The sequence below is a fragment of the Protomyctophum parallelum genome (assembly GCF_964188405.1).
Source record: "Protomyctophum parallelum genome assembly, chromosome: 2".
Taxonomy (NCBI): domain Eukaryota; kingdom Metazoa; phylum Chordata; class Actinopteri; order Myctophiformes; family Myctophidae; genus Protomyctophum; species Protomyctophum parallelum.
The window spans coordinates 42,498,336-42,515,573 of record NC_139699.1 but is presented as its reverse complement, the minus strand read 5'-3'; the positions used below and the strand labels follow the sequence as shown (position 1 = coordinate 42,515,573).

At 42.6% G+C, this 17,238-nt stretch overlaps 1 protein-coding gene across 1 annotated transcript in view; it reads left to right on the top strand.

Moving 5' to 3' along the window:
* The first annotated feature begins 1,690 nt into the window (after positions 1 to 1,690).
* ano1a (anoctamin 1, calcium activated chloride channel a) overlaps positions 1,691 to 17,238 on the top strand; it is a 107,318-nt gene continuing 91,770 nt past the window's right edge. The window contains 2 exon segments of the mRNA XM_083760107.1: positions 1,691 to 1,866; positions 9,893 to 10,074. Of these exon segments, the coding sequence (XP_083616233.1) occupies positions 9,946 to 10,074 (129 nt within the window). The 5' untranslated portion in view covers positions 1,691 to 1,866; positions 9,893 to 9,945.

Genomic DNA, 17,238 nt, shown 5'->3' with positions numbered 1-17,238 from the left:
GCAACGCTTGTAGGATTTAGGACAGTGGTTCTCAAAGTCAGCAGATATGTTTGAAAAATGTTGAATATTTCATATAGGCCTAAGGTTTTTCTTTCGTTTATCTTTTTTCTTTACACAAGTCTTGCCACAAAACATTTTCAGATCGGGGGGTCTGCGACCCAATACACAGTGTCCATTTTGTTTTGGGGGTCCTTCAATGGCACAAAAAAGTTTGAGAACTACCGGTACAGATTTAGAAGGCATTTGTAGAATCAGCCTCAGGTCTTAATGGGTTAAACTGGTTAAGCATATATGGGTTTAAGTGGTTAAACCTAACACCAACCTTAAGCCTATAACCCCTAACCTCTCTAAAGCCTGAAACTGCAGGCTCCAGCTCTGCAAGGACTGTGAAATATATCCTGAACCAAGAGAGAATTAGCGCATGATCCCAGTGGCGTATCTACAATAAGGCGAGGACAGGCCGCCTGTCCAAATCCATTTTCTGCCTGACCAAAATCCAGACCTGAGAACTATTAGTGGACAGCGGATTGGCCGTTGCGCATAGAGCGAACCCATTCAAATGCAAATGCATGCCTTTCAGCCTTTATATCCTATACTGTCTGGCAAGTATATCTCTTTGAAAACCTTATAGTGCTACTGATGCGCAGCGGACAACAATTAACAATTAACATCTTGCCTGCCCAAAATGTAATTATTGCCTGCCCAAAATGTAATTCCTGGAAATGCCACTGTATGATTATGATCCAAATAAATTATAGATTTTTACATGTGGTGTGTTCATGGATGGATTATGGCACTGGTGCAATGGAGCCATGATGAGTGCCCAGGGGCCCTTGACGGCCAGGGGCCCCTGGGTTGGGCCCTGTACTTACAGTATACATCTAAAATGTAATCAATACTGAATTCACTCAAATACTGTACATACATGTGCGCCCCTCAGTGTATATATTAGGCCATAAAGCCATCTGACTAACAAGACTCTGGACTAATATGCTATTTAAGATTACAAAACAATATATGCAAATAAAAACCAAATAGGCCGACTGCAATTCCTTATTATAATGATAAAATGTGCTTTCTTGTCCTAAATGCATTAGGCTATAACTACAACATGACACTTAATTGTCAGTGTGTTTGCCTGCCCACTGGCACTGCGGTGTGTTCATTATTAAAATGAGTACTGGAGCTCTGTATACGATCCTCCTGTTCGAGCAGAGTGTTTTGAATATGTAAATGTACTGACACTCATACATATTGTGAAAACATTTGGCAGGGAAAAAACAGGAGCCATTCCAATACTTGCAAAATGCTTGCAGCTAGGCCTGTATACGTCTGTTATCAATTACTATTTGTCAAATTAGTTCAACACTATCGTATATACAATTCAATTAGCATTTATTCTACGCACTGTTGTTTTGAGACAGAAAAGACTCGAGCTTCTTTGGTTTGGAGACTGTCTGCCTTCCTTCTCTTTGGGACGAGTCCATACACGTCTGACTCTGATCGGAATGTCATCTCTCCTCCGTGTAGTGTACGCAGCCCAGACACAGACAGCTGTGTGCAATGCATGTTGTTGTCCCTCCCAGCCCATTTACTTGTGTCTACTCTCGACTCCTGGCCAATCCACTGTGCGCCCGTGTCCTCACTGTGTGTGCGTGTGTTTTGCAATAGCACGGCGCCGCTCACTATAGTTCTCTCCGCTCCGGAGAACCACCACCACACACAATAAGTCACTCCTCCCGTGGGCGAGGAGGCTTTTCCCACACGAGTGGAGGAGGAGGAGAGCGCTACCTGAGTGGGTGAGGAAAGTATTTCCTCATTATTCGCCTTCTTGAGAAGGGAGTCGCTGAGGCATTTGGCAGACAGGTGAGTCTGGTGGTGGTGTGTGTGCGCTCAAACCAGGACAACTCAACTGCGGAATTTATACCTTGGATATTGCAAACCGGTCTCAGTGGAGTTTTAAAAAACAGAGGTAATTATATAATTCAAACCGTATCATCTTTTCATTTGTCGTTGTTCATGTCATCCATCCATTCATTCATTCATTCATTCATTCATTCAAAGTGGGTCAACACCCAGTTTTGTTGCAGTTGTCAGTCACTTGTCAGTGTGTCTATAATAACATGCATTAGGCTATACGTGGCAAATTCACCGGCTTTAGGCTATATAGCTGTCACATTCTAGTAGGCAGCCTATACGGTAGGCGTATGACTATATAAAGCCTATACTTTTGAAGTCAATAATTTTAAAGTAAAAGAGGGGAAATCTACTCCGTGTAGGCTATTTGTGAATTTTGAATGGTTGGTTGTTGTATTCATTTCAACCTGACGTCGAAATGTTTGGGACTCGCATCGCATGGGAGTTTCTTTTTGGGGGAGTTTGCCCGAGAGGCCACCACACGCATGTTACAGCGGTGTGTGTGTGTGTGTGTGTGTGTGTGTGTGTGTGTGTGTGTGTGTGTGTGTGTGTGCGCGCGCGCGTGACAGTGTCCCATGTTAAAAAAAAAAAACAGATTGTAGATAATTTTGGCTATAGCGACACCGTCGTACCACGGCTGTATACAGGCTGGCTACTGCCACCTGTCTGGGGACGCGTAGCGTCTCTTTGGCGCGACAACGTTCCCAAGGAGCCAGCAGCGGAGCAGCGCACTCACGCTGTCTGTCTCCGTGCGCTGGGATTGAATTCCTCGATCCTTACTTCCAGTTCCAGCGACAGATTCTGAAGATATTGCTGTGTGTGCGCGGACTAAAAAGCATGTCCATTTTGTCGCTATATATTGGCAGCAAGACGGGGGTTTGCGCATAGGGCGCCGAGACGAAGGCTTCCAAAATGTCCACACATACAGGCTACTAGCAGACTCCGAGTAGACAGAGAGCCCCCCCCCCCTTGTAGAAATAGGAAAACATTATGTTAGGCTAATTTTCTATAGTCACGTGCATTTCGAAGATACATTGGCTGAACCCGGATCTCTAAAGTCTAAAGAAAGAGACTGAAGTGGTTTAATCTGGCTGCCGCGATACTATATCAATCTGCAGACACATCCGGAGCGTAAAAGCGCACCTCGGAGTAGGTGGGCTGGGCCTGGGTTTAAACGACATACACAACACTGCTATGAATGAACTCAGATGTCAATGTCAATCACATCGAACTATACATGATTTGAAGTGATTTAGTGACCACTGACTGACGTGCTGACCCGGCTCTCCTCTGATCGCCTGCTGTGTAACAGCAGCAGCCCCAACACGCGTGGGAGGCGTCAAGGCGCTCCTCCACGCACCGCGTCACGCGGCAGTGATTGAGCTGTGAAATATGAACGGATTTAGGCACGACTCGATCTGTGGTGGGACTGGTTTTGGGGACATGCCAATACCATGAATGCATGTTGTATCACGTCGCTTTCCGTCTCTCTCCGTCTCTCTCTCTCTCTCTCTCTCTCTCTCTCTCTCTCTCTCTCTCTCTCTCTCTCTCTCTCTCTCTCGCTTTGTCTGTCTGTCGTGGATTGGTTTGAGTAGAAACATCCACGCAGGTTTCCGCCGCGGGGCGCTCAGCTGGAGAGGCTGCCTCCATCCATCCTTTCCACGCACGCAGTTAGTTGCGCGTGTCGACAGACGGATTTAAATATGGTTTCTCAGGGAGCACCGAGGACAGGCTCCCCACAGTCTCCAGTGTGATTGGTCTAGGCAGCCAGCGCCTTTTAATAAACGCGTTTCAATGGAGGGAAAACATGACGATAGAGAAGAAGAACCAACTGGAAATGCAGATAGCGAGAATAATAGAGAGTCTGGTAAGATTGGATTATCCTTTTTCCACAAATCGCATTTTAAAACGTTAGCTACGAGACACAGTTTGATTGCCACCATATGGGCGGCGACGCTGCGTGCGCAATGATTGAACTCAAAGCTAATTAAGATAGGCCTATTCCTCAATTAATGTCAGGTGCAGTGATGCTGTTGATTCGTTAAGGATGTGTAGTATTAAATCAAATGTGCAGGGAAATAGAACACACACTGACTGTAATCATGAAGAGACAGAAACACCAGAGACATATTTATGTTTTTGGATTCATGCCTTATCCTCTAATTGGCTCTTACACGTGATTGATGACTGAGGCACTGTAACACTGTAACTGTAACAACACTGTAACATCCTGTAACATCAAGCTATATTTTAATGCCAAGACTGTACAAATAGAACCAAACCGACCTGTTAATAGGTAGGCCAATATATTGATAATAATGAAAGTCAGGTCTGCGTGAATCTTAGACTAACCTTTCATAAGGTTTGTTGATTCATCTGGCCCCAGCAATGAATGAAAATAGGCTACTCACCATGGTCGTATGGTGACCTACAGTCTATGATGGTGACATATCGTATGGTGACATAATGTATGTGAAACAGAGCGGTTCTGAGTGAAAGTTGTCTGAAGTGCATTGCGCCGGGGGACGAGAGAGCGAGAGAGACAGAGAGAAGCAGCTACAGAGAGGCACATGCGTTTTAAAATGTGTCTGATTTGCAGACAGACAGTCTGCAAATATAATATTAAATTACGTTTTTTAATTGGTCAGGATGTCCAGAAGGAATAGAAGTTTCTTGTCTCGGCCATAAAAAAGTAAATAATGAGTCAGTGATACATGAATCGTGGAGCTCAAGCACATGGCTTTGAAGGGGATGTACAAGCTCTCAAGCAAGAAATGCGTTTTGGGCTTGTAGATCAGCTATTTTGATAGAGTATGTATATATATATATATATAGTATATATGCCAAAATATAAAGCGGTCTGTTAAAGCGCCACCATGAGGCCAATCTGAAAACATTTTGAGGTTCTTCTATGGCTTACTGAAAGTTTGCGTGCAAAGTTTCATGCCGATCGGTCCAGCAGTGCCTGAGATGAGCTGCTCACAGACAGACAGACTCACACAGAATTATTCCCGCCTCCAGCCGGTCAGGAGGCGGAACGACATATTATCCCCATTCCCGCCTCCAGGATAATGTTTTGGAGGCGGAAAACAAAACATTATCCCCGCCTGAGTGCCTCCGGCAGATCCGGCCTTGTGGATATGAAAAGTAGGCGTGTACATTAGTCATAGCACACGTTGAGGTGCTTGAAGGTACAACGCTGTAGTAAAAAATAACAATGACGCTACTACTTTGACACCACATACCATACATACAGCGTACAATCAGCAGGTATTTGAATCCATTGAAAACAAGTCCATTTTCATATTGTTGTGGTATGTCATAGTGCGTCATATGTTAATCAAAGCTCTATAATCCAAGTTCAGTCAGACAACCAATATTTATGATATTTGACTTGGCGTTCGGCTCTGCTGGATTTTCTCCCTGCTCGGCACGATTAAGCACCAACATAAAATGGTGCTGGGGTGGTGGTGGGAGCAAACATCACATAACAACCAGGAGCCATAGCAGAAGGAAGGCAGGAAGAGCATGCTACATCAGCGAATGACATGTGGGTCTTGCACATGTAACGCCCCGCGATTCTAACTCGGGCCTCCCGCGTGAAAGTCCAACATCTTAACCACTAGACCAAAGGGATATCCCTATGGACTGGGGGAGATATTATACTTTTGAGGCCATCAGGCAGAGGCTGTGAGCCACTGCTACACACACTGAATACACCCACATAGTAATGCAGCATGTTAACCCCTTGAGTATAGTATGTGCCTTTGAGCACGGCATGAACTCCCTCGAGTGTGACTGACTAACTGAACTAACTCTGCAGGCTATGTGTCATTAATTATTGCTATAGACTATTTGTTCAATGACTAGGGTCTCCCCGTCTCTCCAGCTCCTATACGGAAAAGTTTATCCAATTAAATGGATGAAATGGATTTTATATTGTTCCGTTTCCAATTTTCCCTGCTCAGTTTGTTTTGTTTTGTTTGTATATTGGAAATACAATTTACAACAACATTTCTTTTCCCTTTTTTCGAAAATCTTTGAAATTATTTTGAATTGGCCTATAATGCCAGTGGCCTTTTTTGTGGTTAGACTAGTCTGCCCTGAGACTGGGAGGTCGGGGTTCAATCCTCGGCCGGGTCATACCAAAGACCTGGTATGCCTCCCTGCATTTCACTCAGCATCAAGGGTTGGATTGTCCCTGCGACATGCGTCATGTCCCACGGGTTTACTTGTACATCAAGCTGCCTCACGCTACAGATACAGGAGATAGGCTCCTGCCCTATGGGCCTCATGGCTCGGCAAGTCTTGCTACTATAATGACATGCATGCAAAGTGCACCCCAGGTTTAAACTAGTTAAGTAAATTCCAAAGGCACTGGGCTGATGAGCCTCCATGTGTTTTATAGTTGACTGGTTGCATGGTTAAAGAGGGTTTGTGTTTTTCTTATTGTTTTCGTATATACTGTACATCATTTCTTTTTAGCTTCTAGTAATGTTTTGGATGAGTCTAATGTAGTCTTAGTTTAACTACATAGATCAGCCAGATATGTCCATACTGTATATTGCCAAATATATACACATTCCTGAACTGTGTGTGGCAGACATTGGCCCTAAGCCTAGATCAGTATATACAGCCGTATTATACAGAGTTTCCTTGAGACTGAACAGTTGACTAATTGTTCACACAATCAATACACCAACTACCCGACTTTGAAGAAATGGTCTTTTCTTCAAAGAAAAGCAGAAAAGCAATGTAGAGTTGTTCAGATACCGATACTGGTATTGGGTACTCTGACCCGAGTACCAAAACATTCAATTAACACTAGGCTGAACGAACAATGCAACGGGAGCAAGAACATTTTGGAATTAGATATTTTTTCAACATCGTTTCAGGCTATTATTATCGTGGTAAATTAATATTACAGTATCATTACAAGTACAAGGCATGACAATTCAATTCAATTGGAGAAAAAGGGGGTAAAATAAGTCAACAAAAATACAAATAAAACAAAAATAAAAAAGTACTCGTATCGGTACTCGGTATCGGCGTGTGCTAGTACTCATACTCGGTCTGAAAAGAATGGTATCGGGGAACTCAACTAGTTTCTTTTGCACATTTGTGTGTTATGTAGGTTAGTGAGAGTTATCATAGAGTCCACATTTCTGGGCAGTTCCTATGATTCTCATACTGTTCACTACTCTACAGTAAAATCTTCTGGAGACACATTTTCTCAATATCTTTTCACAAGAAATATGAACAGACTTGGTTGGTGTGTTTACATTGTGTAGTTGGTTGTAAGTGTGCCATGCCGAGCCACGAGGCCCACAGGGCAGGAGCCTTATCTCCTGTTCCTGTAGTGTGAGGCAGCTGGATGTACAAGTACACCCCCTGGACATGACGCTAGCATGTCGCAGGGACTTACCCCCAATCAAAACCTTTATGATTAGTGCCAAGCAGGGAGGCACTGAGTCCCATCTTTCTGAGTCTTTGGTATGACCCTGCCAGGGATCAACCCGACCTCCCAGTCTCAGGGCACTCTAACGACAAGGCCACTGAGCTGGTCGTTGGTAGACTTACTGTGATTGTTCACATAGGTGCCCTTTAAGGTGTATGATTTCGTAAGTTGGCTAGATCAGTTAGTTTTTGTGCTAACCTGTGCCACTGACTACGGCTGGTTACACTCTTGAGAAAGAACAATGTTGTAAGTCTGTTTGTTACCACAAATGACTACTTTTCAGGCTATTAACCGTGAACAAAAAAGGTCATTTTAACGAGCTCAATATATGACACCAGCATTTTTTTGGTTTTTGGTCTGTCGATTCAATTATTGTTATCTTGTGTAATGGAAGTTTGTAGTGTTACATAAGTAAGTTAAACAGACTAGCCCTTACCCATTGTGAAATACTTGCGGGGGGTACTGCACCCTGTGTGCGTTTTCGCATTTTTAATTCGCTAATAAATTAATTATTAATTTATAATTTGTTAAATTGGAAAAAGGGCTTCGTTAAGACCTCCATATTATTATGGTCAATGCCTGTGTGAAAAGTGGGAGTGATTGGTGCAGGCGGTGAGGAGCTACGGCAGTGTTTCTGACACACAGACACACAGGCATTCAGACATTGTCAGAATTATAGTATGATGATTATAGTATGATATAGTATGATGATAAGGAAGATGCAGGACTTTCAGAATTCAAACTTTCCCCAGAACCCCCAACACAAATATCACACACATCTTGCATACTGTCAGGAGATGTACACAGAGGTGATAGCAGATGGTCACCCCTATCATGGGCCTTATTCTACAGCTGACTCACACACAGTCGGCAAAGTAGGTTTGCGTGAGTCGGCGTGCCAGGAGTTAATTTGTCATATGGAAGAACAGCTGGTGATGATCAGTGCCCTTGCAGAGTGTAGGAAGTTTCATCTACCAATACATTAAAATAATCAATACCACAATGATTGTGGAATGAATTTTGTCCATCACAGTCTTCTTGCAATTAATAAGCCTTTATTTAAAGTGGCATTACAACACTGATACTATGTCATACTGCAGGTAACAGAAAGTTGTTGGAATCTAATACTGTGCCATACAAGGGCACAGGGAACCACCATGTCAGGACAAAACGATGAGCAGTTATACTGTATATACTTTAGGGATGCACAATGCACACCATGACATTTTGGCCAATATCCGATAACTGGTTAATTGCATGGCAAAATTAATTAATAACTTGCAATACAAGTTTCTGGTATAGGGTTTACCTTGGGCACAGATGCAGACTTCTTAAAACAGTGCATTCTTATTCCCTGATTTATTAGACCATCGGAGGCACATATTAGTTAACTATGTAGTAAAGATATAATGTATTTTTCCCCCCAAAGCTTTCCAATTTGTTTTCCTTTATTTATTATACATTTGGGACTACACTTTTCAAACCTAGAAGACACTGATTGAATCTGCAGCCTTCTGTCATAAAATACCTTACCGATACTGATATTATGAACAGTGGCGTGCACAGATAGAGACTAGGGGGTGCTAGAGCACCACCTGCCCTTGCCCTCTGGACAGCATGTTCCCTTTTGAAAAGAAAAAAGCCCAGTGTACAGTATGTGGACCATGGTGACATTGATCAATTCTTGCTTCTAATATATTATTTATGCCCCAAAATCAATAAATCTCTAACTATTAAGGCAACCTGCCGGTTCCACGCGCTGCACAAGGGGCCCTTTTTTCACTTGAGCACCAGCCCCTCTAAACGTCTATGCACGCCCCTGATTATGAACAATCATGCATGAATGATGGTGCATCTCTATAGTATATTGACCACGTGGCATGACTAAGTAGAGAAGGCATGCAGAGAACCTGTGTGTTGTTGGCAGGAGGAGCACTTGTTCTCCGCTTACAGTTACATAACAGCAACAGGTCAACGTAAATGTTCTCCCATCACTCTCATACTCTCTGTGCTGCATGTGTCTCTAAACCTCCAGACAGGATCAGTGTGGCTCCATAAGTAACAAAGTAAATAATTAACGTTACATCATCTAGCTCACGTAGGTTCATCGAATAGTCGAGAAGCAGGTTTCCTTTTTCAGTATATTTCTTATACAGTATCTATCAATGAATCGACACAAAGAAAAGTCTAGTAGGTTTTCTATAGTTGACTAAACCAACTTATATAACTTATATAACCACTTATATTTGATTGTACAATGGTGGCATACAAAAATATAGGCAAAATAGCAGACGCGTTGTGAGCTTGTAGATCTGCCATTTTCACTATTAAAAAGGCGAACCTTGAGTAGGCCACAGAGAAAACATAAATCATATTTTGTTTTTACAAAAGCAGAATCCTTCACTAATCATAATCGAGGCAAAGGTTTGAAATAGGCAAATCACGACAGCGATTTGAAGTCATGTCGCCCCCAGCTGCAGCCCCCTATAGTCTGATCCTCTCTCTATCCACCTCCAGGAAGGACCCGCGAGGTCGCCCAGCGTCCAGGCAGCCTGCAGGCGGAGCAGGCGATGCAGTCAGCCGTCATGTGGATGAACGACAACTACCTGCCCGTTCCCGGAGAGGAGAAGAGCCCCGACCTGGACTTCACTTCCCCCAAGGCTGCAGACAGATCGCCGCCCAAACAGTATGAGGCCATAGTAAGTCTAAAAAAATCACACCCGTGTGAACCGAGTGGTGCAACTCCCCTCTCCCCCCCCCCCCCCCCCCCCCCCTCTCTCTCTCATTAGCAGGCAACTGCAGCACTCTCTGCCCCCCCGTCCCCCACCCACACACCCCCACTGTAGCTCTGGGACTTGCTCAATGTCTTACCCTCTTTCTGAACATTGTATCAAAAATGTATTGGTCCCGGTATCGTAGGCTACAGATGTACGGAACGGAAGGGGGGTGGGGGCTTTCAGAGTAAAAGCTGCCATATCTGCCCAGCACCCGAGCAATCCCAGCGCTTATTGTGTTAAGAGTATAAGACCTGAGGCCAATTCTACAATAAAGTAGTTCTCACACTTTCAAGATTATTAATTATAATTTATTTTTTAAATAGCATCTTCACAAGCTGGCAGCACTGTAGTGTGAGCTTGTACATTTGAAGCTGAAATCCAAAGTGACACAGATGCTTTCCCCATTTTAAAGGGTTAAACCAGGTTATTTTGCAAGCCTGCGCCACATTTAACATTATCCTTAATGTGCCTCCACATTAACTCTACTTTGGCCGTGGAGCTTTTCAGAATATTGGAATTTGGAAACAGCCTAAATGGTTCAGAGAAAGCATGTAGGGATGTAGCTCTGGTCCATGAGTAAGGCTATGGACCAGAGCTATATCCCTATACCTGCTTTCTCTGCACCATTTAAGGCCGTTTCCAAATGTTAAAATGTAAAAGACCAATATTATTATGAAGAAAACAAGATGTTAAGACTGCTAAAACAAATAGAATAAAGTTTATAGTCAGAAAATGCGTTGTTTATGGCTTCTGAATGTAGGTCTTTTAACATGTAATGTCTATGGAGTGACATCACGTCAACACCACTAGGTCTGGAAAGGGGGCGTGGAAAGGGGGCGGTGAATGGCTGTGAGACAGGCCTATCAGGAATGTGCAATTGTGCATGATACCTGTTTCACCGGTCACCCCCTCTGCCGGATCTTAGGCAAGTGTGACCGAGTGCTGGAGCTACAGCAGAGAGGACGGTCACAGATGGGCCTGTACCGTGTGTGACATGTGGCCTTAAGATGAAGAATAATAAATGTCTGCACACTGTAACCTTTCAAGAAGCTACCAGTCAAGGTTTTATTGTAGATTAATGTTCTTCTTCAGAAAATGTGCGGCCTTATCCATTCTGACAGCTCACAACGCTCGTGATTGATTTACGACTGAAACACTATATACTTCATTGTAAATCAAAAACTGCAGCTGTACAAGCTCACAACGTGTCACGTTGCGATCTGAATATTCATTTGGGAACCATTAGCTTATACCATGGATGCCAGCCTGAGCCTGTTGCAAAATGTTAAAACCACTTGCTATAAAGTGGTTGCACAACCACTGATATATCTCTCTAGAAACAGGTCACACCCTGAACTATTTACAAACTCTGAGATAACTACTTCCAAAAGTAGGCAGTTAAGAGTCCTTATCACACGACAGACACAAGCTGATAGGACATAAACTCTTCCAAAACTGTTACTTTTCAGGAAACAGAACCTGTGTTCCAATCGATCCATCCACTTGTTATTCAGTCACAAGTCCTTGTTTTCATTGGTTGATCTGGCCTCCATATATTGTCATGTCATTGCTGAACTTTTGCCTATTTTTGCTGAATGTTTGTCTAGTATGACTGAGAATGTTGTGACAGTGTTGTTGTAGATTCTTTGCTGGCCCGCAGGTCTCATAAATACAATATATAATACTAGTAATTACGGTAGGCTATCTTTAAAGGCACTATTAAAACTAGACATTCACAGTGAGAACAAAGTCACATGGTGAGCATAGTGCCAACCTGGAGAGGTTCCACGTCCATTGTCTTTTCTTTATCAGCTGATCAATGCACTATAGCTGGTAATGTATTTGTGTAAGAGAACTGTTGAGCATCTAAGGGGAAATGTCGGTTTGGAGTTCTTCATTTATGTAACCCAGTCTATTGTTCCGCAGGGAAGATATTCTTTATTAAAAAGTTTCACACACACACACACACACACACACACACACACACACACACACACACACACACACACACACACACACACACACACACACACACACACACACACACTTTGCACGCATGCATATCATACAAATACACAGTACTTTGTATGTACCGGTAATTATGGCCAATACGCTGACACCACATTCAGCGAGCTGTTCTCTCGTGCTTTCACAGTGTTCTCCTGAGACAGCCTTTGCAGCACTAGAAATATATAGATTTTCTAAAGAAAAGTCTCCATTGATGACTCGCTCTTCCAGTGTTCCACATGGCTAGTTTGTCACAACATTTTGTGAGATGTGTCTCGCTGTAGCCTTTCTATTGTATTCTATTGACTGGTATTAGGTCAGGTCATGCACAGGGTCAGGAATCAAATGATGTTCATGTGCTTGCTTATAGCTTTATTTGACGTATACGAAGTACATAGGGCTTTATCCTACCACAAGTGCCGCACAGGAGGAAGTGAGTGATTCCCAACACTCTCGCCATGACAGCTCTATTGGCCAGAACTCTCCACTGCATCAATGAGATATTGGTCCCATATATTTAGATATGAGATTGCTTATTAGAGGCAGAGGTACAGCTCATCCATCCATCCAAAAAAACAACAACAACGGGCTAATGGCACACAATTGGTTTTGTAATTATGTGCCATGAGGCAAGGTATACACAACGCTGCAGTTAGGATATTCCCAATAGAGTGTTTTTTTTCCTTCTTCTATTTTTACACTTGATTACGCTAAATATAATTAACACTCTGTTTAGCTGTGTGGTTATTATTCATTATATTCATGGGTTTGATTTGTTCAGTTAAGATAGGTGTTGATTTGTTTTAGTTCGGTGGAGTATCAATACAGATGTAGGCCTACACATCATGCAGGCACAGAACCACAGTGATTTATATTGATTGAGATCGAGCCTTATCATTTGTCTTATGTGACAGTTAACAGGAGTATCGTTATTTTTCATTTAGGCTGTCACAATGCCCACATGTTCATGTTGATTCTCTGTAAGAATGAGTTGATGATAGCCAGTTTAGCGTTGTTCATTCTAAACCAATACACTATAGTTCTAGACTCTAGAATGACCAGAACAGCATGTGGTTTGATTGAAAATGAAGCCAAATTTAGGTAGTTTGGTATTTGCTGATACCAAATCTCTAAACATCTATTTTCCATATGGATGGGAATTGATGACGTTTTCTTGGTGCTAATGCCATTAGCAGTTCTGCATGTCGGTCCAATTCTTTATCAGCTCCCAAAAATAAATCACAATGCACTCCAGTGTGTAGACAAATAACGTCATTGTTTTGCAATGAGTTAACTATCAGAAAGACATGGCAGCATTGATAAAAGGAATTGATAAGCTCCCAGGCAAACAATGTTGATTCTGTGAGTATATAATGATTGCTGTACTGTAACGATTGCGGTCCTAGAATTACCACCACTAATTGGGGACGTGTTCATTTACCAACTATAGCAAAGAACACAGCAGCAGTGTACAGCATAGTTCTGGTATTGCCTGCAACCTCACAATAGATATATATCACGATACAATATATATCGGATCATCGATATATCGAGTATACGTTAGCCCATTTAGACCTGGGAACGATTTAAAAAAAAGTCTTCTACATCATGACAGTTTTCTTTTCTTTTCAAAATCTTTTTATTAAAGTTTTTTGACAAACCCAGGGCATGACAGTTTTCTGAAAAACCTCATGTTTCTGTGTCGGTGTTTTTCAATATTTCATGTCAAGGACCCCAAAAATTATATGTAATTGGCCACCGACCCCCATCTGAAAATATGTTGTTCCAGGGACCTCCCCAGAATCAAAGATTTGAGTTAAAACGTTCACTCTGAAATATATATTCAATGATTTGTGCAACATTTTAACGATTTTTCAAAAATAGCAGATCTACAAGCTCATAGCGCACCACCGAGTGGCGCGCTATGAGCTTGTAGATCTGCTATTTTTGAAATAACTTCAATAACTAAATTATAACATAATGTTTAAAACACCAAAAGGGGTTCCCGCCCAAAATGGGTTTTAATTCCAAATAGGGATGTCCCGATACACTTTTTTCGTTTCCGATACGATCCCAATACCACAATTTCTGTGTTACCGATACCGAATACCGATAACAGAGAATAATATTTATAATGATACAAAAAAGAAAATTACTTCTTGTATCTCGTGCTGTTAATAGCAGACTCCTCACTCAAATGTGCACTTGCAGTTTGGGCAAATCCAAAGCAAACTCCACACATGCCCCAGCATTATATTTACCTGCCATAGTGCCATAGTGGTGGTTATACTGGCATATGACCAAAAAGGGCCGATACGATACTTTTCCGATACCGATACAGTACCCGGACATCTCTAATTCCAAATAATGACTATTAATTAGGGCAGGGTATTGCCAAAAACCTCACGATCGATAAGTATCACGATACAGAGTCCTAGACCAGCGATTGCCAATGATATGACAGATGTATGGTCAGAAATGTTAAAGTTTCCAAATCAAATTGAAAAACTTGGTGGATAACATTTAGAGTTTTAGACAAAAGGCAAGGAACTATACGATACGATTATCGACAAGGAATATGATACGATTATTGCCATATGGATACACTTAACCCACCAGCCGGCAGGAGAGTAGAACCACAACCAATGTACTGTATGCTTCTGCCTGCAGCTGCACATAGCATAGTCTGCAACTCTGCATAGATTGTATTTACGTTCTTTTTTTTAATACTGTATTTATTATTTGTATATGATATAACTTAACTATGATAACTATGATATAACTTCAGAATATCATTGACAGATAATGAGTAATTAAGTGATATAAAATGAAAAAATAAAAAAAATAGTGACAGGTAGTGTAAATGTTCCAAATACAATACATAGGGGCGGCGGTGTCTCAGGGGTAGAGTGCCTGGATGGTAACCATAAGGTAACCGTAAGGTTCCCAGTTCGAACCCAGGCTCCCCCAGAGTTACTGTCGAAGTGTCCTTGAGCAAGACACTGAACCCCTAATTCGCTCCCGATGTGCTAGTTGGTGCCTTGCATGGTTTCCGCTGCCATCGGTGTATGAATGTGTGTGTGAATGGGTGAATGTAATGCACAATCTCTGTAAAGCGCCTTGGATAAAGGCGCTATATAAATGCACCATTTACCATAATAAAAAAGGTATATAAACAGGGCTGCACACAACCTTTTTGGTCTAGTACTCAGAGGAGCACCTGGAGGAGTTACTTGGATAAAAGAGGGATGCATGAATAACTTATAGCAAAACTATATTTATTGGATAAGTGGGGACTGGGGAGTCAATGGAGATTATTGCAACTCTAGATTCATCCCATTATTTAAAAGAAATCCAGAGTTGCAAATTGCAGCTATAGGTCCATGTGTATTCCAGCCCTATATGCATATTCTAATACAAACTTTTTAATACTTCCTTTGATTGATTGATTGATTGAAATATTTATTAACAGTTTGCAGAATTACAGTACATTTCAAGCACAAACTCATATTATCCTAAGGATAATATGAGCATCAAAGCAATATTTAGATACTTTTTTTTTATTTTTTTAATAGCCGATCTACTAGCTCACAACGTGTTGCGGAGGCGACACGTTGTGAGCTTGCTGATCAATTATTTGTTTAACATACGACACGTCGTACGGCGAAGCATACGTCAGGCTTCCCTTTTAGCCGAGGCGAGACACCGTCAACACAGTCAGACAGTCAGACACGCATGGCTCCTCGGTGCAAAATAAATAATGTACAATACCCGACTTTACAATAAAAGCTGGGTGACTGAAATTCTTTGTCCCTGTATAAAAGGTGCAGTTTTTATCGGCCAGATTGGGATGCTCACGACATATTTTGCACCACATCTCGCTGCGCTCAGCATTAGTTTGGAGCCAGCCGACATCATCCAACCACTTTTCCGCAAACACACGTTTTCTGTGCGGTTCAGGTGGTGGTTCCGTTCGGCGTCTCTTTGGAGGTGGTGGTGCTGGAACACCAAAATAGTTACTTAATGGCGCTTGCTTCTTGGACATTTGACGAGAGTTTGGCTGTAATACTGTAAGAATAATGTGTCAGATAACTTTTTCTCCGAGTCCGTAGTAAACTCCTGTCCTCCTCCCAGTAGCAAGCAGGAAGCAGCACGCATGGATTTGGAATCCTCCCTCGTTTGAGTAAGGACGCGCTGTGATTGGCCACAATGTCCAGTGCACTCTCGCAAGACGTGCTGTAGCCACTTTGATTGGCAGTCGGTGGGAAATGCTCTCGCCACAGAATTTAGTGGGTATTCTGGCCATAATAATCATTCTGGGCGGCCCCAGCTGTTGGTACGCAGAAGCGCTTCCCGGCGCTTGATTGACAGCGCATTTTTTATTTTGACTACACATGCGCACTGGCGCACCACTTATGTGCAGCCCTGTATATAAATGTGATAAACAAGAAAAAACAGTTAAACAGTGACAAATGTGAACAGACAAACAAAACAAAGACAACAGGACAGACACTCTTGCTCTCAAACCTTCCCAACAAGTTGTTTTTTAAATCTATCTTCACTCCCTCTCAATTCAAACTTTTCCAATTGCAAATAGTGCATAACATCTTGTTATGTAAGTGTAGTGTGAGTCGGAACCTGTGCTTGCTTCCAATTCAACAGTATCAGTCTGCGAGCCAGTAGAGTCACATCATTTACCATGTTATAATGCAAAGTAGACAGTTTAACCCTGGGCCTTTTGACTCCTAGAACTGCTGTCATGCCAATATGATGTTAGTTTAGTGCAGTGCCAGAACATATGAGCTAGAGTGGCTGGCGACTGGCCACATCTGTCACAGGCTGGATTCACATTTGATGTGTGTGTATGTGTGTGCGTGCGTGCGTGTGTGTGTGTGTGTGTGTGTGTGTGTGTGTGTTTGTGTGCGTGCGTGCGTGCGTGCGTGCGTGCGTGCGTGTGCGCCCGCGCGTGTGCGTGCGTGTGTGTGTGTGTGTGTGCACGCACATGTGCATGTGTGTTCATGCGTGCATGTGTGTGTGTCCACGCGTGCGAGTGTGTGTGTGACTGTGTGTGAGGTGGTG